General features: G+C 48.1%; 8 protein-coding genes; 5 read left to right on the top strand and 3 right to left on the bottom strand.

Moving 5' to 3' along the window:
* Positions 1 to 975: 975 nt before the first annotated feature.
* FFUJ_03874 (uncharacterized protein) lies at positions 976 to 2,268 on the top strand (the record flags this gene model as incomplete). The annotated part of the gene is made up of 1 exon (XM_023572905.1): positions 976 to 2,268. The coding sequence occupies one exon, from the start codon at positions 976 to 978 to the stop codon at positions 2,266 to 2,268; it is 1,293 nt and encodes a 430-aa protein (XP_023426946.1).
* A 669-nt stretch (positions 2,269 to 2,937) lies between these two features.
* On the top strand, positions 2,938 to 3,686 carry FFUJ_03875 (related to 3-hydroxyacyl-CoA dehydratase; the record flags this gene model as incomplete). XM_023572904.1 has 3 exons in its annotated part: positions 2,938 to 3,365; positions 3,416 to 3,555; positions 3,610 to 3,686. The coding sequence occupies 3 exons, from the start codon at positions 2,938 to 2,940 to the stop codon at positions 3,684 to 3,686; spliced, it is 645 nt and encodes a 214-aa protein (XP_023426945.1).
* A 357-nt stretch (positions 3,687 to 4,043) lies between these two features.
* On the top strand, positions 4,044 to 6,227 carry FFUJ_03876 (related to heterokaryon incompatibility protein (het-6OR allele); the record flags this gene model as incomplete). The annotated part of the gene is made up of 1 exon (XM_023572903.1): positions 4,044 to 6,227. The coding sequence occupies one exon, from the start codon at positions 4,044 to 4,046 to the stop codon at positions 6,225 to 6,227; it is 2,184 nt and encodes a 727-aa protein (XP_023426944.1).
* A 58-nt stretch (positions 6,228 to 6,285) lies between these two features.
* On the bottom strand, positions 6,286 to 7,808 carry FFUJ_03877 (related to TAM domain methyltransferase; the record flags this gene model as incomplete). XM_023572902.1 has 9 exons in its annotated part: positions 6,286 to 6,428; positions 6,477 to 6,561; positions 6,611 to 7,037; positions 7,087 to 7,099; positions 7,149 to 7,176; positions 7,248 to 7,317; positions 7,373 to 7,510; positions 7,563 to 7,606; positions 7,659 to 7,808. The coding sequence occupies 9 exons, from the start codon at positions 7,806 to 7,808 to the stop codon at positions 6,286 to 6,288; spliced, it is 1,098 nt and encodes a 365-aa protein (XP_023427204.1).
* A 745-nt stretch (positions 7,809 to 8,553) lies between these two features.
* Positions 8,554 to 8,937, bottom strand: FFUJ_03878 (uncharacterized protein; the record flags this gene model as incomplete). The annotated part of the gene is made up of 1 exon (XM_023572901.1): positions 8,554 to 8,937. One exon carries the CDS (start codon positions 8,935 to 8,937, stop codon positions 8,554 to 8,556), a length of 384 nt encoding a protein of 127 aa, XP_023426943.1.
* Positions 8,938 to 9,112: 175 nt separating this feature from the next.
* Positions 9,113 to 12,192, bottom strand: FFUJ_03879 (uncharacterized protein; the record flags this gene model as incomplete). XM_023572900.1 has 4 exons in its annotated part: positions 9,113 to 9,450; positions 9,516 to 11,161; positions 11,213 to 11,861; positions 11,910 to 12,192. 4 exons carry the CDS (start codon positions 12,190 to 12,192, stop codon positions 9,113 to 9,115), a joined length of 2,916 nt encoding a protein of 971 aa, XP_023426942.1.
* Positions 12,193 to 12,481: 289 nt separating this feature from the next.
* FFUJ_03880 (uncharacterized protein) lies at positions 12,482 to 14,264 on the top strand (the record flags this gene model as incomplete). XM_023572899.1 has 2 exons in its annotated part: positions 12,482 to 12,868; positions 12,915 to 14,264. 2 exons carry the CDS (start codon positions 12,482 to 12,484, stop codon positions 14,262 to 14,264), a joined length of 1,737 nt encoding a protein of 578 aa, XP_023426941.1.
* A 205-nt stretch (positions 14,265 to 14,469) lies between these two features.
* FFUJ_03881 (uncharacterized protein) lies at positions 14,470 to 15,036 on the top strand (the record flags this gene model as incomplete). Its single annotated transcript, XM_023572898.1, has 1 exon — positions 14,470 to 15,036. The coding sequence occupies one exon, from the start codon at positions 14,470 to 14,472 to the stop codon at positions 15,034 to 15,036; it is 567 nt and encodes a 188-aa protein (XP_023426940.1).
* Between the last annotated feature and the right edge of the window lie 852 nt (positions 15,037 to 15,888).

Raw genomic sequence — 15,888 nt, 5'->3', positions numbered from 1 at the left:
TGCTTTGACAATCAATTAAACCTCCATTCCAAACTGGCCTTGCTCTATCTAAAAGCGTTTTTGCTATTCGATCCAGCGGTCTTAGTCTCTATCACAGACAGTACAGTTTATTATACTTACACCATGCCTCCCATTCGAACCGAGAAAAGCAACTCGGCCGCTGATGCGCCAGCTCCCGGCACCGACGCCCTAAAAAAAAACAATAAAAAAAATAAAATAAAAAAGCTGCTGAAGCCCGTCCCCGAAGGTGTCAAAGAGGCCCGCTTCAAAAGCAGCGTGACTGACTGGGATGGCAAATACCATATCCTCATTGGGACATCGAACAGAATGATTTACTTTAGCTATGAACTTGTATTGACTGAGGAAGCCAATTCGCCCCAGTTCAAGGTGAGAAGATTGCCAACATAATACCAACAGTGACCACATCGATGACATCTTGGTCTTGTCACTTCAGGTTCGTGAAAAGATCTGGCAATTCATTTTCAATTTCAGTGACGTCAGCTGCACCGCAAAGAACGGTGCCCGGATCTTACCAACGAGGCCGTCATTCGTCTAGCCAAAGGTCTGCCCAACCTTATTTGGTAAATGAACGTAAAATAAAAGTTGAACTCTTTCTGAGATGTGTTGATCCGTGTATTTCAAACGGGTCAACAAGCGCAACTTATTGAATGATAATAGCGGTGATTGATATCGCTCTTGAGACTGACTGCTGGCTGACGGCCAACAGTTCAGACACAGGCACAGCGGAATAAATGAGGGGCACTCACTGGTGCTCTTAGGCGAAAGCTTCACCAATTACATCCATGATAAAAAGCCATGGTTCAACTGCTAGGCTGGTCGCTTTCAGCTGCGGCTGAGATGGACAGGTTCTTCTAAGACTAAGATGAAAAGAATAATAACTCAAGTTTCAGGAAAAGCTGGCAAAGCAATTTTAAATCCATCTTACTTTCCTTTCTGAGAAGTCACACTCGCAAAATGAAGATGGGCATGTTCGAGCGTGGTCAACGCTATACCGGGTTGACAAAACAGTGTCAGTCTTACTATGAGCAGCATAGTATGCATGCTACAGCCTGCGAGGCGAGAGCAAAAGAACTATTCAGGGCAGTAAAAGCCATTGCCGCTGCTCAGGGTAAAACTTGGGATCAGGTTCTCGGCTTATCTGGCGATTTCAACAACATTATCTTCGATGGAGGTTTCGAATACCACGGCCCCGAGAGTGTCGGCAAGTCTCTATCATTCGCGCAGTGGTTCTTTCTGGCGTCGCTCATTGGACTTGGTCATGAATTTGCTGGCGCATCAGCACTGCTGTACTACGTAGGCTGCACACTCGGCATCGCAGCGGATAGCTACCCTGTCAATGTTCGAATGCCCGTCGCTTCACTATTTCGTCTTGACAGAGATCGTCAATCAACTCGGGGACTTCCATGGGCTCGTATGAGCCAGTTTCTACGAGGTAATGGAAATTGCAATATTCCCATCATTGAACTTGAGCTATCGTGTGGCGAATTACCGTACGAAGACTCTACGAAAACAATTCACAAGCTCGCAGCCATGCGACTCGACGCATGTGCACATTCGATTATGATGAAAGCGATCTTCGACGCAGTCTCCAAGCTTACAAGCAAGGCTAACAAATACTCCGGGGATCCTTCGGCCATAAGGTCATTTGACATCGTCAAAGAGTTCCTCGCGACCAGTGAGTCCTTGGTCAAGATGTTCGACAGTGTTATCGATCAAGCTTTAGAATGGACCGGAGATTATGACAGGATCTACCAAAAGAAATACATGGGTGATGATCCTGATCTCACAAATCATGATCTCGAACTGCGGAAAGCCGCACCTTCGAATATCATTAGACTCGACGTCTCCTACGATTTTGCCGTGGACTCTCTTCACGCTGAGACCGCGGCTTATGATGGTATTCACTTCGGAGGTTTTGGCCCTAACAAGAAGTCCATCTTTCTAGACGATGATGAAGTGATTACTGGAGCGTCATGGAATACAGGAGTCTTAGCTCAGGATGTTAACAAGAAAGTCATACTCAACTTGGTCATCAACACCACGGAAAGAAAGCTAGGGCCTTTTGGTAGCGGTGGCGGCAAGATTAGAGGAAATGCTGAGAAGCAAACCTTTCAAGTCCCTAAGACGATGAAAGTGTATGGTCTTATCGACTCAGCTGGGAAATACATCGAGCACAGAGGCGATGTTATCATGGAGAGTGGGGGATTCATCGCGGAGCCTAGGTTTATTGTTGGTCCTGCACAATAGCATCCTGTTAGTTAAGAATGAGGTTCGTAGGGAGAACCCTCGGTGGCTGCTCTCGAATCCAGTCCGATCAATAAATTGTTCCCTACGAGAAGTTCAACTGGAACCAGGTCACTCACGTCAATGGGGCACGACACTTCCTCTGTGAAAAAAAAAACGGAGACATCCACCGTGGTCGAGGACATAGATATAAGTACTATAACCTCGGTGCCCAAAGTCAAGATCGTCCGCGAGGCCCTATTTAGGCAACCCTGAAGGAGCAATAGAACTCGTGACTGGCTGGGAATCAGAGCGGGCGCCCAAAAAGTAGTCAAAAGGTCCATTAAATCTGCATAGACTAAACTTCTCCAAGTCCATTCTAAATTCACCTAGATAACTCCCTCCCTCAAAACAGATGTCAGAGTTCTCTTGTCTTTCCTAAACAGAGGAATATGCCTCAGTATTTCTACCTGAATATATCTACCTGAATATTTGTCTCCGAGATGAGTGGTGTTGTCTCCAGTTAATCTCCGGCATAGCATCTCGATTTGGAAGTTCTCAAGCGTCAGCCTCGGTATAACTCAATCCGCCTTAGTGGACCTTCCCTAGCGTGCTGTGGAATTTTCCATAAGACTGCTCCATATTTGAGAATCTACGACCTTACATCTTCAGACTCCATTACCTAAAGCAAAGATGGCGCGATCAACTTCTGATTCGAAGCCTAAGCAATCCACATATTTATTCCTCTATAACACTCTCTCAGCCATTCTTCGAACCGCCCTGTTGCTCAGAACGACCTATTTGTGGTTAACCCAAGGCAATGGGGCTGTGTGGGACGAACTAAACATCATAGCACGATGGACCGAGACTTTTACAGTGATGGAAATTATTCATGCTGTCTTTGGTCTTGTCCGAGCAGCTCCTGCTACAACGGCGCTGCAAGTCGCTGGTCGAAACACCATTGTCTGGGCTATTACACGAAACTATCCAGAAGTTGGCTATAGAGAGACTGCGTATAGTCTTATGCTCATGGCTTGGAATGCCGCCGATGCAATTCGATACTTTTACTTTACTCTTCAAACGGGGACGGGATCTGTGCCAGCTAGTTTGACATGGTTGAGGTGATGAGCATGACGAAGTGTGACACGAGAAAGAAATTGACTCCTGACAGATATAACATGTTCCTTGTTCTTTACCCCGTCGGTATTCTCTCTGAGATGAAACTCGTGTACGAAGTCATCCAGCCATCCAAAGCTCGGAATCCAGCTTATCAATATTTACTTTGGTTCGGACTAGCGATTTATGTTCCAGGTACGAGAGCCCTAGCAATGTGCATATTGCCTCTATACTGACATCATATCATAGCATTTTACATCCTCTTTGGGCATATGTTGGCTCAGAGGGCCAAGATCAACCGCACCAACCCCAAGAAACAGATCTAATATTAGGCCAATTACTAATTGGGTCTCAACTGGAAATCAGATCAAAAGGCTTGGGTCTGGTTTTTTGGAGATTGTGGCTTTTATGCGATCTTGCAAACGGATTCTGCCAGTAGTAGACTAGCCTATCATAAATGGCGGGTAAAGTGGTTATAGCTTCAGATGTGTTGGTTCTGTCAGGTCTAAGCGCGCGGCAACAGGGAACCAATTGGACACTACATATCCATGCAGAGAAAAGGGGGGTTTCAAAATGAATCTCGCAGTCTCAAAATCCATCTACGACATCATTCTTTTGTAGCTGTACAGCCAAGAAATCAACTCCACAAGCCAAGGTTACAATCTTAATTCCTTCCTCCAAGAATGCGCTCCTCATCGTGGACAACTCTCCGCAGAAGCAGTACTTTTAGTACCAAGTACAAATACGAATCAACACTCGACTCGACACATATTCGTCTAGTAAAAATCCGTCCCCGAACACGCAGCCTCTTATCGGAGAGATTAAACATCGACGTGACCACTCATTCTCTGGATGAAGCAGAGGCACTTGGCTACCATGCACTATCTTATACATGGGGTGCACCAGAGGGAGAAGTCAAACGCAAGGTCTCCGACTCATGCATACTGGTGAACGGCAGTAGATTCTACGTCCAACCAAACTTACTCGCGGCGCTCAAGCGCTTCGAAGAATTTGATTGGTATTTGTGGATCGACGCAATATGTATTGATCAGGCCAACCAAAGGGAGCGCGAGATCCAGGTCGGCATCATGAGCGAGATTTATAGCATGGCAGCCCGAGTCGATATCTGGCTCGGTGATGGCGGAAAAGAATCAGCTGAGGCTATTCGTCTGACACGGGCACTTTCCAGCTTGGCTGAGGAGACTTCTGGAAGTGAAGTGAGCCCGGGCAAAAGCGAAATCGAAAGTTCAGGCCTTCCACCTATTCCTTCTGAAGGCTGGAAGCCATTCGTTGATCTCCTGGACCGGAATTGGTTCCGTAGAGCTTGGGTGATTCAAGAGACCGTCCTATCTCGGCAGGCGTTTGTCTTCCTGGGAAGCAGCGAATGCATCTCTTGGGAACAGCTCGCCTCTGCATTGATGATGATTCAAAGACTAGGCTGGTATCCCAACGCGACATTGGCCATGGCCAAGGTGGAGCAGATTTCATGGACACCAGGACCCTACTCTATTCACTTCATCAGCGTGATCAAGACGTCCCTCGAAAGCTTGAAAAGTCCCCAAGATCACCCACAGCTTTCTGTTATCGAGGATCTCACCGGCGCTGATAATTGGAAAACAACCGCCAGTTCTCAGTTAGCTTACATGATGATGTTAAGCCATAAGTTCAAGATAACGAATGCTCGTGATCGGGTTTATTCGTTGTTGGGGATGGTCAACATTGCCGCGAGCCATATGGGAGTTCCTCGGTGCGATCTGGAAGTTAATTACGATGCTTCAGTTGCTGAGGTATTTACAGCCGCAACGGCCAACATCCTAAATCATTGTAATCACCTCGGCTTCATCTCCTTGGCTGGGATTGCAGAATTTCACAGTGGCACACTGAACTTACCTTCAGGGGACTTACCCTCATGGGTACCAAATTTCTCGAACGAGCCATCCGCTGCAAGAACTGCTCCTATCCTTTTCCCCTGGGCCAGAGGCAAAGTTCAATTGGACGCAGCACGATACGCCCAGATTGGCTCTCTGGGATTCCGCATTAGTGGCTCGAGGCTCTCTGTGCAGGCCCAGCGTATCGGACAGATCATTCCAGGGTCTTATCAATTCTACGTACTCGCTTACTACTTCCACGTCGAACACTTTGCGGCCCTTCTACTACGGTGCGGCAAGCGCTACAAAGTAACTGGAGAGCTCAGTATTGAAGCTTGTTGGCGTACTTTCATCTTTGGCGCAAATATACACGATTCAATAGATATCTCGAAGCTTGGCGCTTCCTTCAAAGCCTGGCTTTGCTACATCTTATTTCAATACTTGCGGGTCTGGGACACTTCCATGACAGTCGACCAACGACTTGTTTTCTTGGAGCAATTGACAATCTTCCAGTCTCTTGTGGCTCGGGATGGGGACGAAGCTTACGATATGCTTCCAAGTATTGAATGGGTCAAACAGATGCTGCAAAAGTTAGGTGCCTCTGATCCTTCAGACTCACAGCTGGCGTCAATATTTTCATTCATGGCGAGGACCTGCTCACTGGGGGGGTTTTCTGAGGAGTTTGACTTGGAGTGGACGTCCCTGGTGGCCAAGGAGCTTGCAGACATGTTTATACTGGCTGCTAGATTCGCATCGCTACTAGGAACATACGCTGCTCAGCGGCAAGTTTTCCTGACAGACGAAGGGCATCTAGGACTGGCTTTCTCGTCTGCACTAGAAGGGGACAGTGTCTGGGTGGTTTCGTCTTGTCCAGTGCCATTGGTTTTGAGGCCTCGAGCTGATGGTACTTATCAAATGATCGGAGATAGCTACGTTCACGGAATCATGGAAGGCGAAGCGGTAAAAGACAACAGCTGGGAGGAGATCACCATGACCTAAAAAACGATTCCAAATAGCATCTACCTCACATCAACTAGAGATCACCAACATAGCTAGCCTACTTATGACCGTACACGTAACGCACAGTCATGTAGCTATGCACTTTTGGGTTGCGTATGGCTTTACGCAAGCTCATGAGGAATACCTGATATTCATCTTTGGGCCATTGGCAAACGTCCTGCCACATCATAAGGGTGTAACCTATTAGGCGTTAGAAATCCATCAATAGTCAAAGGTTGGTTATCTTACCCTCCAAATCGTTCTCCAGCGTGGCCTTGACAAACTGCCCAACCTCGGCGAGTTTTGGATCTTTGGGCCAACCACCGATGGGGAACTGCGAAATTCCATCTTAGTGAACTGCAGTCAAGTCCAGAGAAACATACCTTGTAATCAACGGTCTCAACATCTGTAAAGCCAGCCTCTTCAAAAGCCCTCTGTTGCAAATCGTGGACAAAGAAGGGGTTACCTAGAATCTGACTGCCTTCTTCAAAGAGCTTCTGGTATGTTTTGAAAACAGGTTCCAGCTCAGTAGTTCCATCATCACTACGGAATGTGACATCGGCCTCGCCTGATTGGACCCAGCCCCCTGGTGTGCAACATCGGTATGCCTCGCTGAAGATACTATTCCAGTCTTTGATTGCACCAAAGAGATATCGGATATGAATGAAGCTGAAATAATCTTCCTTCCAGGTCCAAGGCTGCGTGGCATCATCTATTTCAAAACGAAGATTCTGGGGCACCCATTGGGGTTGGCAAGGAGACAGGTCTGTGCCGATTACTTCTGTGTTGGGATACCGGTCGGCAAATTCACTATGATATGTAAGCATCAGCTGTGGCTAGACTTGTCGTAACCACATACATGGCCCAGATGCCTGCGAAGCTGTTAGTGGGGATCCAAAGGAGGAACAGATAAGAACTCACCGCTTCCGGTACCAACATCTAGAACTCGCTTCAAGAAGCGTTGTACAAATCAGCAAAGGTACTTTCGGCGAGCTTAAGGACATCTTGAGAGCAGCTCACCTGTGTTGAATCTATCTTGATAGGGGCAAGAAACAGTTCACCGTCCAACAGAAGCGTCAGGTAATGGTGTCTATTGTGCGGTCAGTACCTCGTTAATATGCCTTGGGGCATAGGCTAAGCCGTACGTCAAGTCCATAGACTCAACTTGTTGGTCATCATTGGGGAAGAAGTAATTCGCGGTGAATTTGTCGCTGTGGTACGTGCGCCCCTGGCTGCGACGGTACTCGAGAATACTCGCAGAAACAGAGGCGGTTGAGCTCTCGCTGCGAGGACTGTCAGAATCATGGAATATGTACTATATCTACGGGCACTGACGCATCGGTCCCGATGGAAGAGTCGGCATCATCATGGGTGTCATGCTGCTCGGAAGTAAGTACAGTCCTCGCTATGGAGAGGGCATGGAGGACGGACATCAGAATCATCCGCAGGGCCAATTTCGCCCTGGGCTGGTGGAGACCTTGATGGGGATTTCGAAGGAGACTTTGACGGAGACTTCATATTGGCAGTGATTGGTGCCTGCGCCTCGGGCGGCGTCGTGGTTCCTGCGGATTGGTTCGGCATGACTATATATAGAGCAACTTAGCAACACAAAAGCAGAAGCATCGACACCAAACGAGGCTCATTGGGGGTCAAAGAGCTCAACGAAGATGCATATTTGAGGTTTGAGGCTTTTTCCTACCAGTCATCCTCCAGCAGAGCAAGCATGACATGATATCATGTCATATCATATGACAAGGGGGTATCCCTGGTTGTCGAAGCCGGTCCACTAATTAGGATGACGGCCCGAGCGGCCCGTAGACGTAGCCAGCTGTCAAAACTCCGACTAAACATAGGCTCCTCACTTAATGAACGCATCAATCTGCTCATCCTCTCTCAGACCATTCTTCTCGGTGGATCTTCTAGTATTTCTGGCTCATCATCAAGTCCACATCATCGTCATCCTGATGTGTCATCCGTCCGGTCTCTCAAATCCAGCATGGGCACTTGATCTTGATGATGAAGTCAACCAAACAATAGTTCTCAGCCCGAACTCTGTTCCCCCCACACTTGTATATATATATATATGTATTTATCAGAGGCAGCTTGACCATGGAACTTCTCAGGTGCATGCTTATCTCTCTCCGTCCTTTACAATGACCTCCCTCGCCTTGGTGATGTACGGGTCGCAGATCCGCGGACCGTTGCACTCTTCGTGAGCTGCTGAGCAAGCACCACAATCCTCGTGGAGTCAATGCACGATTAATTCACAAGCACTTCAACGGAGTCATTGAAGAATTGCGAAGATAGGGTTGTAACCTTGCCATGGCTATAGTATCCAATATTTCTCTGTTCCTGTCATTGACTTCGCCCCGAACGTTGCTAAAAGTTTGTCGACCTTTTCCTCTACATGGCTTCTCTTTGCCTTGATGTCAGGCCCACTGAGCTGTTCAATTCGCCTCAGCTTTTTTATGATATTAGAATGGATTCCATTGATAAGTCCGAGCCGCTCTTCTTGCCTTTTGGCAGAACCATCGTCCAAGTTGATGGAGTCCTTGCATATTGGAAGCCATCCCACTTCCAATTCGTCCTCTAGCTCACATAAGGCATTCCAAACCTTGAGTTCGTTTTGGTTCATCATTAGGCCAGGATCCAACAAAGGCTCCACGGTTTCAGTTTGCCTGCTAGACGGCGGTTCGGGAGTGGATATCATGGTCTCATCATGAATGAGGATGCATTCGGCTCCATCCATGCGATGGCTATTAAACAAAAGGCTTGGGCACGTTTCTTGGTACTTCTTGGGTCATCCAGGGGTCGGAGACAGTCGTTCCTCGTTGTCATCATTGACGCCCGTCGCTGTGAACCAATTATGAACCTCTAGAGTAGCCTCATGCACATGGTGTTCCGCAATATGCACAAGACCCCCCAATAAGAACCCATACCTCTTTATTTCCAACGGCACAAGTTGGGCATCTAACTCCAGAAGTAGGAGTTCTTTTGACCTTGCGATCGGCCTCTTTAGATAGTAGGATAGGTCCAGAAACTTCGCGGGTATCCATTATCTCGAGATCTGATTCGATTTCAGGGGCTGGCACTCCTTGTCTCGCACCCATAGGGTCTTTGAAGATAATACGTTGGTTGTAACCCTCGCAATGGCGTTCAGATTTGATACAATTATTGCATGTCGGCCTTCCTTCATCGCATTTTATTCGACGCTTACGGCATGCTGTTATCCACATTAGTATCGCTGTTCATAAGTCACACTTATAATAGGGAGAACAATCGACTTACTCAAACATCCAGTCTTTGTCTTTTTGCGAATTTTACGCATATTGCGATTTGTCTCTTCTCTCACGTCCTGCGGGTTGGAGCTAGCAGGGGCCTTTTGCCTTTGGTCGCCACCAGATTCCACCGTAGCTCTCTGTCGCAACTCCGAGGAGAACTCTGCTCGTCGCTCATCACGTTCTGCTTTCCCTTCGATTCCCATGTTCTCCTCAGTGCTATGCCCATTATCCAACACAAGGTCATCACTCGCCGAACGGATCAGTAGACCAGACTTCCTGAACTGCGGTGCTTCAACATTTATTGTATCACCTCTTGACACACCATAATTTCGAATGGGCGTACCATCTATCAGGAGTTTAGTATCTTTGCAAGAAAGCTCGACCAGATGTCTGAAACTCTCAGGAACATATGTCATCCCCGCTGCGAGCTCTCTGACCTTGGACACCCGCAGCCTGCCATCTCTGATATCATGTCGTGGAAATTTAAATGTGTATGAGGATTCCTTGTGTCTAAGGTGCAGAACGTCAACATTGGCGAGGTCAAAACTTTCTCTGTTCTCAATAGGTGCAAGCATTTCGATGCTTCGTTGCGTTGTAAGGTCTCTTCCCTGTTCAGAAGACTGATCTTCGGAGTCTGCGTCCGGAGGTGTTCTCGACGGTTCAACGGTCGAATGTCTGCCCGTACTAAGTATTACTTTCTGTGTACGGATAAAGTCCCAGCCGTGAGCCTTCTCCATGTGCTCTTTGCAGTTCGTTTCTCGTTTTGACTTGTAGGGATAAGGTTTAAACACGCATTCGTAGAAGGCAGGAGTTTCAGAATGCTCCTCGCGGTAGTGGTGGTCCATATCGTCCTCTGTAACCCACCCGTAAGTATGATATTTACAGGTTGGAACTGGGCACTTCCATGGGCGAGAGTGAGTCTTTTTGTGTTTATTGAGATCGCGAGGACGCTTGAACTCCTTGTTGCAGCCTGGCTCGTGGCACTTCTGAGGAACTATCTCCTCGGGTGGAGGATTCTTCTTGCGGCGAGCCATGAAAGTAGGGACTGAGTCATCGGAAATTTCCTCTTTGACAGCGACAGGAGCGAAGCCTCCCTCTTGAGCAAATCGAATGCTTCGCTCTGATACATCTGTAGCCTCCTCTACGCTCCCGTCAGAAAGACGGGTAATATAAGAGCTCGCTTGCTCCAACTCGTCTCGTATCTCAGGTTCCATGTCTTCGTCTGCCTCAGACTCGGAACCAGACTCTTCGTTTTTGTCGTCTTCTCCCCCTGGAAGATGGGGCAACGCGAATAGAGCAAGATCTTCTTGGTGGCGACCAACGTGCCGTTGGAATTGTTTAAATGACGATTGTTTTTCTCCGCACAGAGGACAGTCTGCTGATTCGTTCTCTAACTTAGGTCTCTCGCACATGCTGAGAAGACTGAAGGGGCGAGTCAATTCCATGGTTTCTGAATGCCTTTGTGCTAAATGCCGCTTCATGTCTTGAATAGAGACAAAGGTCTCATTACATCCAAGCTTGCAGGCCCATGTCTTCCAATGATATTTCTTGACATGGCTCGCCCACTGATGACGCCTCTGAAAGTCCTGGTCTGGAGCCGGACAACCCAACTCGACACAAATGTAAGGAAACAAGTCTGAGAATACGTGTTTCCTGTGGGCTCAGGTCAGCAACATCCATATTGCCAAGGTAAGAGAAACTAACTTCCAATGAATCCTCGAAGTAATAGATACCATTATAAAACAAAATGGGCACTCGAAAGGTCCATTCTCGGCTTCCGCTGGGAGGGCAGGAATCTTCCGTCTTTCTGGGTTCGCAGCAGATGTTGCCCAAGACGTCTGTGATCTCCCACCATCCGATGCATCATCCACGTCCTCCTCCAAAGAGATAGGTTCATTCAAACTAAGTTTCTTTGGCAATGAAGAGGCTACAGTACTCTGCATCTGGTCCTTACCATCTAGTTCAAGCCCACTTGCCAACTTTTCATGATGTAGTTCTCTGTATTTGAAATACTGCCTTCGTCGAGAAATTGCCTTTCCAAGTCTTTCGGCGATTGGCTTCGGTGCTTTGGAGAGCTTGTTATATACATGCTGGACGTCAAATGGCTCGTAGCCAGATGTATCTGTTAAGCAGGCTTTCTTGAAGCGATCGTGGGGAGAAGGATTGTGAATGGAAACTGAGAGCCTCAGCAGGCAGTTGATGTCTTCAACGATAGCAGCAAATATCTGGGAGAGTTCAGACGGCCCTGGTGCGTCGTCTTGAAATGATCCATCGTCGGAGTCATCATCTGAAAATTCAGCTGGGGACTGTTCTTGATCCCACGGTGTTGTCTGCCCCGTAAGAATGTCCTTGGCTATTGTTGTCAGAGATAATCTTGAACAGCTTAATCGAAGGGTCTTACCATCTTTTAGAGATTCCCTCAAGTCCTCCAAAAGATCAACCACCTGATTCCGGATATTTGACGCATCTCGAAGCCTATGATCGAGAGAGCTTCGTCCTTTTTTATGAGCGCCAATGTTTCCACTCCAGACTTTGAATCTGCTCAGCTCGTTCTGCAGCTTCAAGAGTGATATATCGCTCTGATGACCCTCTTCGAGAGCACAGTCTGTCCATATTGCTGGGGAATTGCAGAGGCTATTGAACTCTTGGAGACAAGCCGAAACATGATCAGCAATAGTGCTCATGGTTGTGTAAAGGATACAGTGAAGGCAGGGCGATGATTGTTATCTCGTTCATCGGTCCAGAAAATACGGAGAGAATGTTGGAGTGGCACTTGACCTCTGGTGGCCCATGAGAATGTGCTATCTGCGGGAGCTGTTGGTCAGATCAACATTCAGCTGCACGTCAGCCGCAACCCCTCTTCTTTTCAACCCTCAATCAGCGCAGCTGAGAAAGATCAGCCTCGGAGCCTCAAAATTCCTTCCCTTACACTCTCGTCCCTCCATCATCATCACATTGAGAGATTTCGTTCCAATGTCAGGCTTCGAGGTCGCCGGTATCGTGCTCGGTAGCATACCCATCGTAGTATCTGCACTACAATGCTACATGAACGGTCTCGGCACCCTGCAGAATTTCCGATCATACAAACGAATCCTCAAGAGTCTCATCTTGACTCTCAAGACTGAACATGTCAATCTTCAGAACATATGCGAGAAGCTCCTTACGGGAATTGCTCCTCAGACACGCATCGAGGAAATGATACGAGATCCGTTCGGAGACCTTTGGAGAGAAGAAGAAATCTTCAATAAGCTGCGCCTGAGGCTCTGGTCATCTCTGCAGGTATTCGATGACCGAGTGCAGGACATGAGGGAAGCTATCCAGCAGATGATGGAGAAGCTCAATGTTGGTGCAGATGGAGAGGTATGAAGCTATGGTCAACATCGTGCGTCTCAGCTAACTGGAACAGGTTGAATGGGCCGAAAGCTCTTCGATAAAAAAGCACTTCAAGCGAGCAACATTCATCCTCCAAAAGTCAAACCATGAGGAGGTCTTGACGAGAATTCGGGATGGTGTCTCGGCTCTTCAGTGCCTAGCAGTCCTCAACACAGATCTGGAGTCACAAAGAAAGTCTCGATCACAGGGGAGACTTAACAAGCTCGTCAACGGAATGCTGAGTGGTATATATCATGCACTGCGGTCTACAATGACTTGCAAATGCTCGGACCTACACGATGTCGGCTTGAGGCTTACGCCGCCATCACGGACTGTTGTTCCTGAGGATGATGATGAGGATATTATCAAGGAGCTGCAATTCCGCCTTGCAGTCTCGTACCTGACGGGATCACAAGTTAATACCTCAAAGCAATGGAATGAAATTCTCCTGAGGAGCGGAGATGATTCGAAGATGTCGACGGTTTCTTTCACAGCACAAAGGACATGTGCTTCGAGGAAGACAGTTGGGTTTGCTGTCCCCTCCACCACCCCTTCAACAAACAGCCAGCAATCGCAAACAGTTGTCATCGAGTCGGCCCTATCAAACCTCACACTCAACACTCTTAGAACAATGTCAGAGCCTCTTTGTTCCAAACACATCAATAATCTGTGCGAAACGATGCAAACGATGGGAAAGAAGAAGCAGGGCGAGAGATGTGGACATATTCAGCACTGCTACATGACGGAAACTAAGAGGTATGATGTTTATACGCTTGAATGTCTAGGCAGTTGTAAGGAGTGGTCTTTGGTACCACTGAAGCAAGTGCTTCAAGATCCAGCGCTGCTTTACGGTGATAAGCTACGCTTAGCTTGGATGATCGCTTGTGGTGTCTTACAGATGCAAGGTACGCCTTGGGTTGCGGACATTCCAAGAAGTGAAGATATCTTCATTGCCCAAAAGGGTGGTGTTCATCAATTTCAGCATGTTTTTGTCCTCAGACACTTCCCAGAAGATCCCAGGGTCAATGCATCAGTGTCACCAAACAACCCATTCATGCTTTATCTCGGAATCCTACTCATTGAGCTCATTCTTGGCCAATCGATAGCAACTCTAGACTCACCCCAGACTCAAACGTTAGAGCCCGGGTTACCGAGGCATATTCTTGACTACGAAGCTGCCAATAAGCTTTTGGGAAGAGTCATGATGACTGGTGGCTCTGGATATTACAATGCGGTCGAGCGGTGCCTACGATCAGATATGCAAATTGGTGCGTCTGGGAAGTCGTGTTGCTTTCAAGGGGATGTGATTTCTGGAGTTCTTGATCCTCTTGAGCAGGATTTACGAAGATTGGTTGCACGATCAAAATTTGAGCCATCGACTTAAGCTTGTCGTGCGTAGTGTTGAGTGGCTACACTGGGAGGGTTCGGTGGTTGTTAAAAGCATAAAGGTGACTCACCTTGGGTCGGACTACAAATACCAACGTCCGCAATTTCTCGACGATCAACGAGCCCTTGAAGCGAAAAGCCAGTACGAGAATCGCATTTGCAGAGCTCTTGCCAGGAAATGGTCACGTCCCCCCTACCGAAACATGCCATGCTTCGTCTACATCAATGGCTACCCCGACATCGGGAAGCTCACAATCGCGAAGGAGCTCCAGCAATTACTCCCCAGCTCAAAGATCTACCACAATCACCTCCTCATCGATCCCATCGACGCCCTCGTAGAGCGCTCGTCTCCAGGCTACCATGAGATGCGAACGGTTCTACGGCGGCATGTCCTGAACGAAATCGCGACGTCGGAATATACCAAGGATACAACGTGGATCTTTACGGATGCGCGAGACGCAAGCGCGGCGGGAGAGATGGGCGCGAAGGATTACGAGGCTGCAGCAAGAAAGCGAGACGTTTCGCTCATATCGATCGTGCTGGAGTGCGAGATTGAGGAGAACATAAGGCGGGCGACCAATCCGGCGCGGAATCAAAGCATCAGCGCGAAGCTTACGGACGAGACGATATTGAGGCCGATTCTGGACAAGGAATCAATCTATCGCTTCGGGAATGTGACCGAGTTGGTGCTGGATGTCACGAAATTGAGTTCGGAAGAAGCTGCTCTGCGGATTGAGGAGCATGTCGATCGGTTGACTGCATGTCCGTGAGTCGCATGGTTGTCCTTCCTGCGCCCGCTTCGCTCAGGTCGAGACAACAGAAAGCCAGGCGCAAATCAAAGCGTTTGGAAGAGGTGCCTGTTGCACCGAGTGCCTCTCTAATCAAAGCGAACCCCTAAAGATAACAACAATTGAAAAGCACCCAACGTTAGCATGAACCAACTGCGTCCATTAATTGGCACAGATTCCGTCGGCGGCTGCATTTGTCGGGCACCGAATGCGGCGCAAACCGGTAACTAAGCGATACAACGTGACAGCGGCAAGTGTCTTGTCCAAGACACCAAATGCCGAGACAGACTCAGCCGCAGTCGAAAGCGAATATTCGGTGGCTGAACAACGCGTGTTAGAGGGAATCGGTCGGTCCCCGCGGCTTTGGACAGCTTCAATTCATTCGCCCTTGTATTATTCGTAAATCGTGGCGGTACCTGCACGTCCTGTACGCGCGCGCGTTGATCGTACAGGGTTCGGGAATACAGCGGCAACTTGCAAGGAGTGTTTCATGACAAGACAGGACAAGAACGGGACAAGTCGCAAGGCTAACATAACAGCCTGAGGATCAGCTCTTTATCAAGAATACGGTGAAAGCTCGGTAGTAATCAACAACTTATACGGAAGACCCTATGAAGAGCTGTGGCTCGTAATCTCATGATAGCGCTTTAACAGACTTTGACTCGTACTCCGTCAGGTATTTGCTAGTCTACAATCTTTCAAGCCCTTCCCTTTGCGCCAAGGGGACCCTTTATGCAGGAGTGAAGCTCAGCCATGGAGGACGCGCAATTGCCAAGCGCACGACCCCTGCAACGTCAATTCGCAGTGGAGGCACCAAGACCCTTAGCTGAGAAG

This window comes from Fusarium fujikuroi, chromosome FFUJ_chr02 (assembly GCF_900079805.1).
Source record: "Fusarium fujikuroi IMI 58289 draft genome, chromosome FFUJ_chr02".
NCBI lineage: Eukaryota > Fungi > Ascomycota > Sordariomycetes > Hypocreales > Nectriaceae > Fusarium > Fusarium fujikuroi.
Note: the sequence above shows the minus strand (reverse complement) of the source record. Positions and strands in the feature narration are given on the sequence as shown.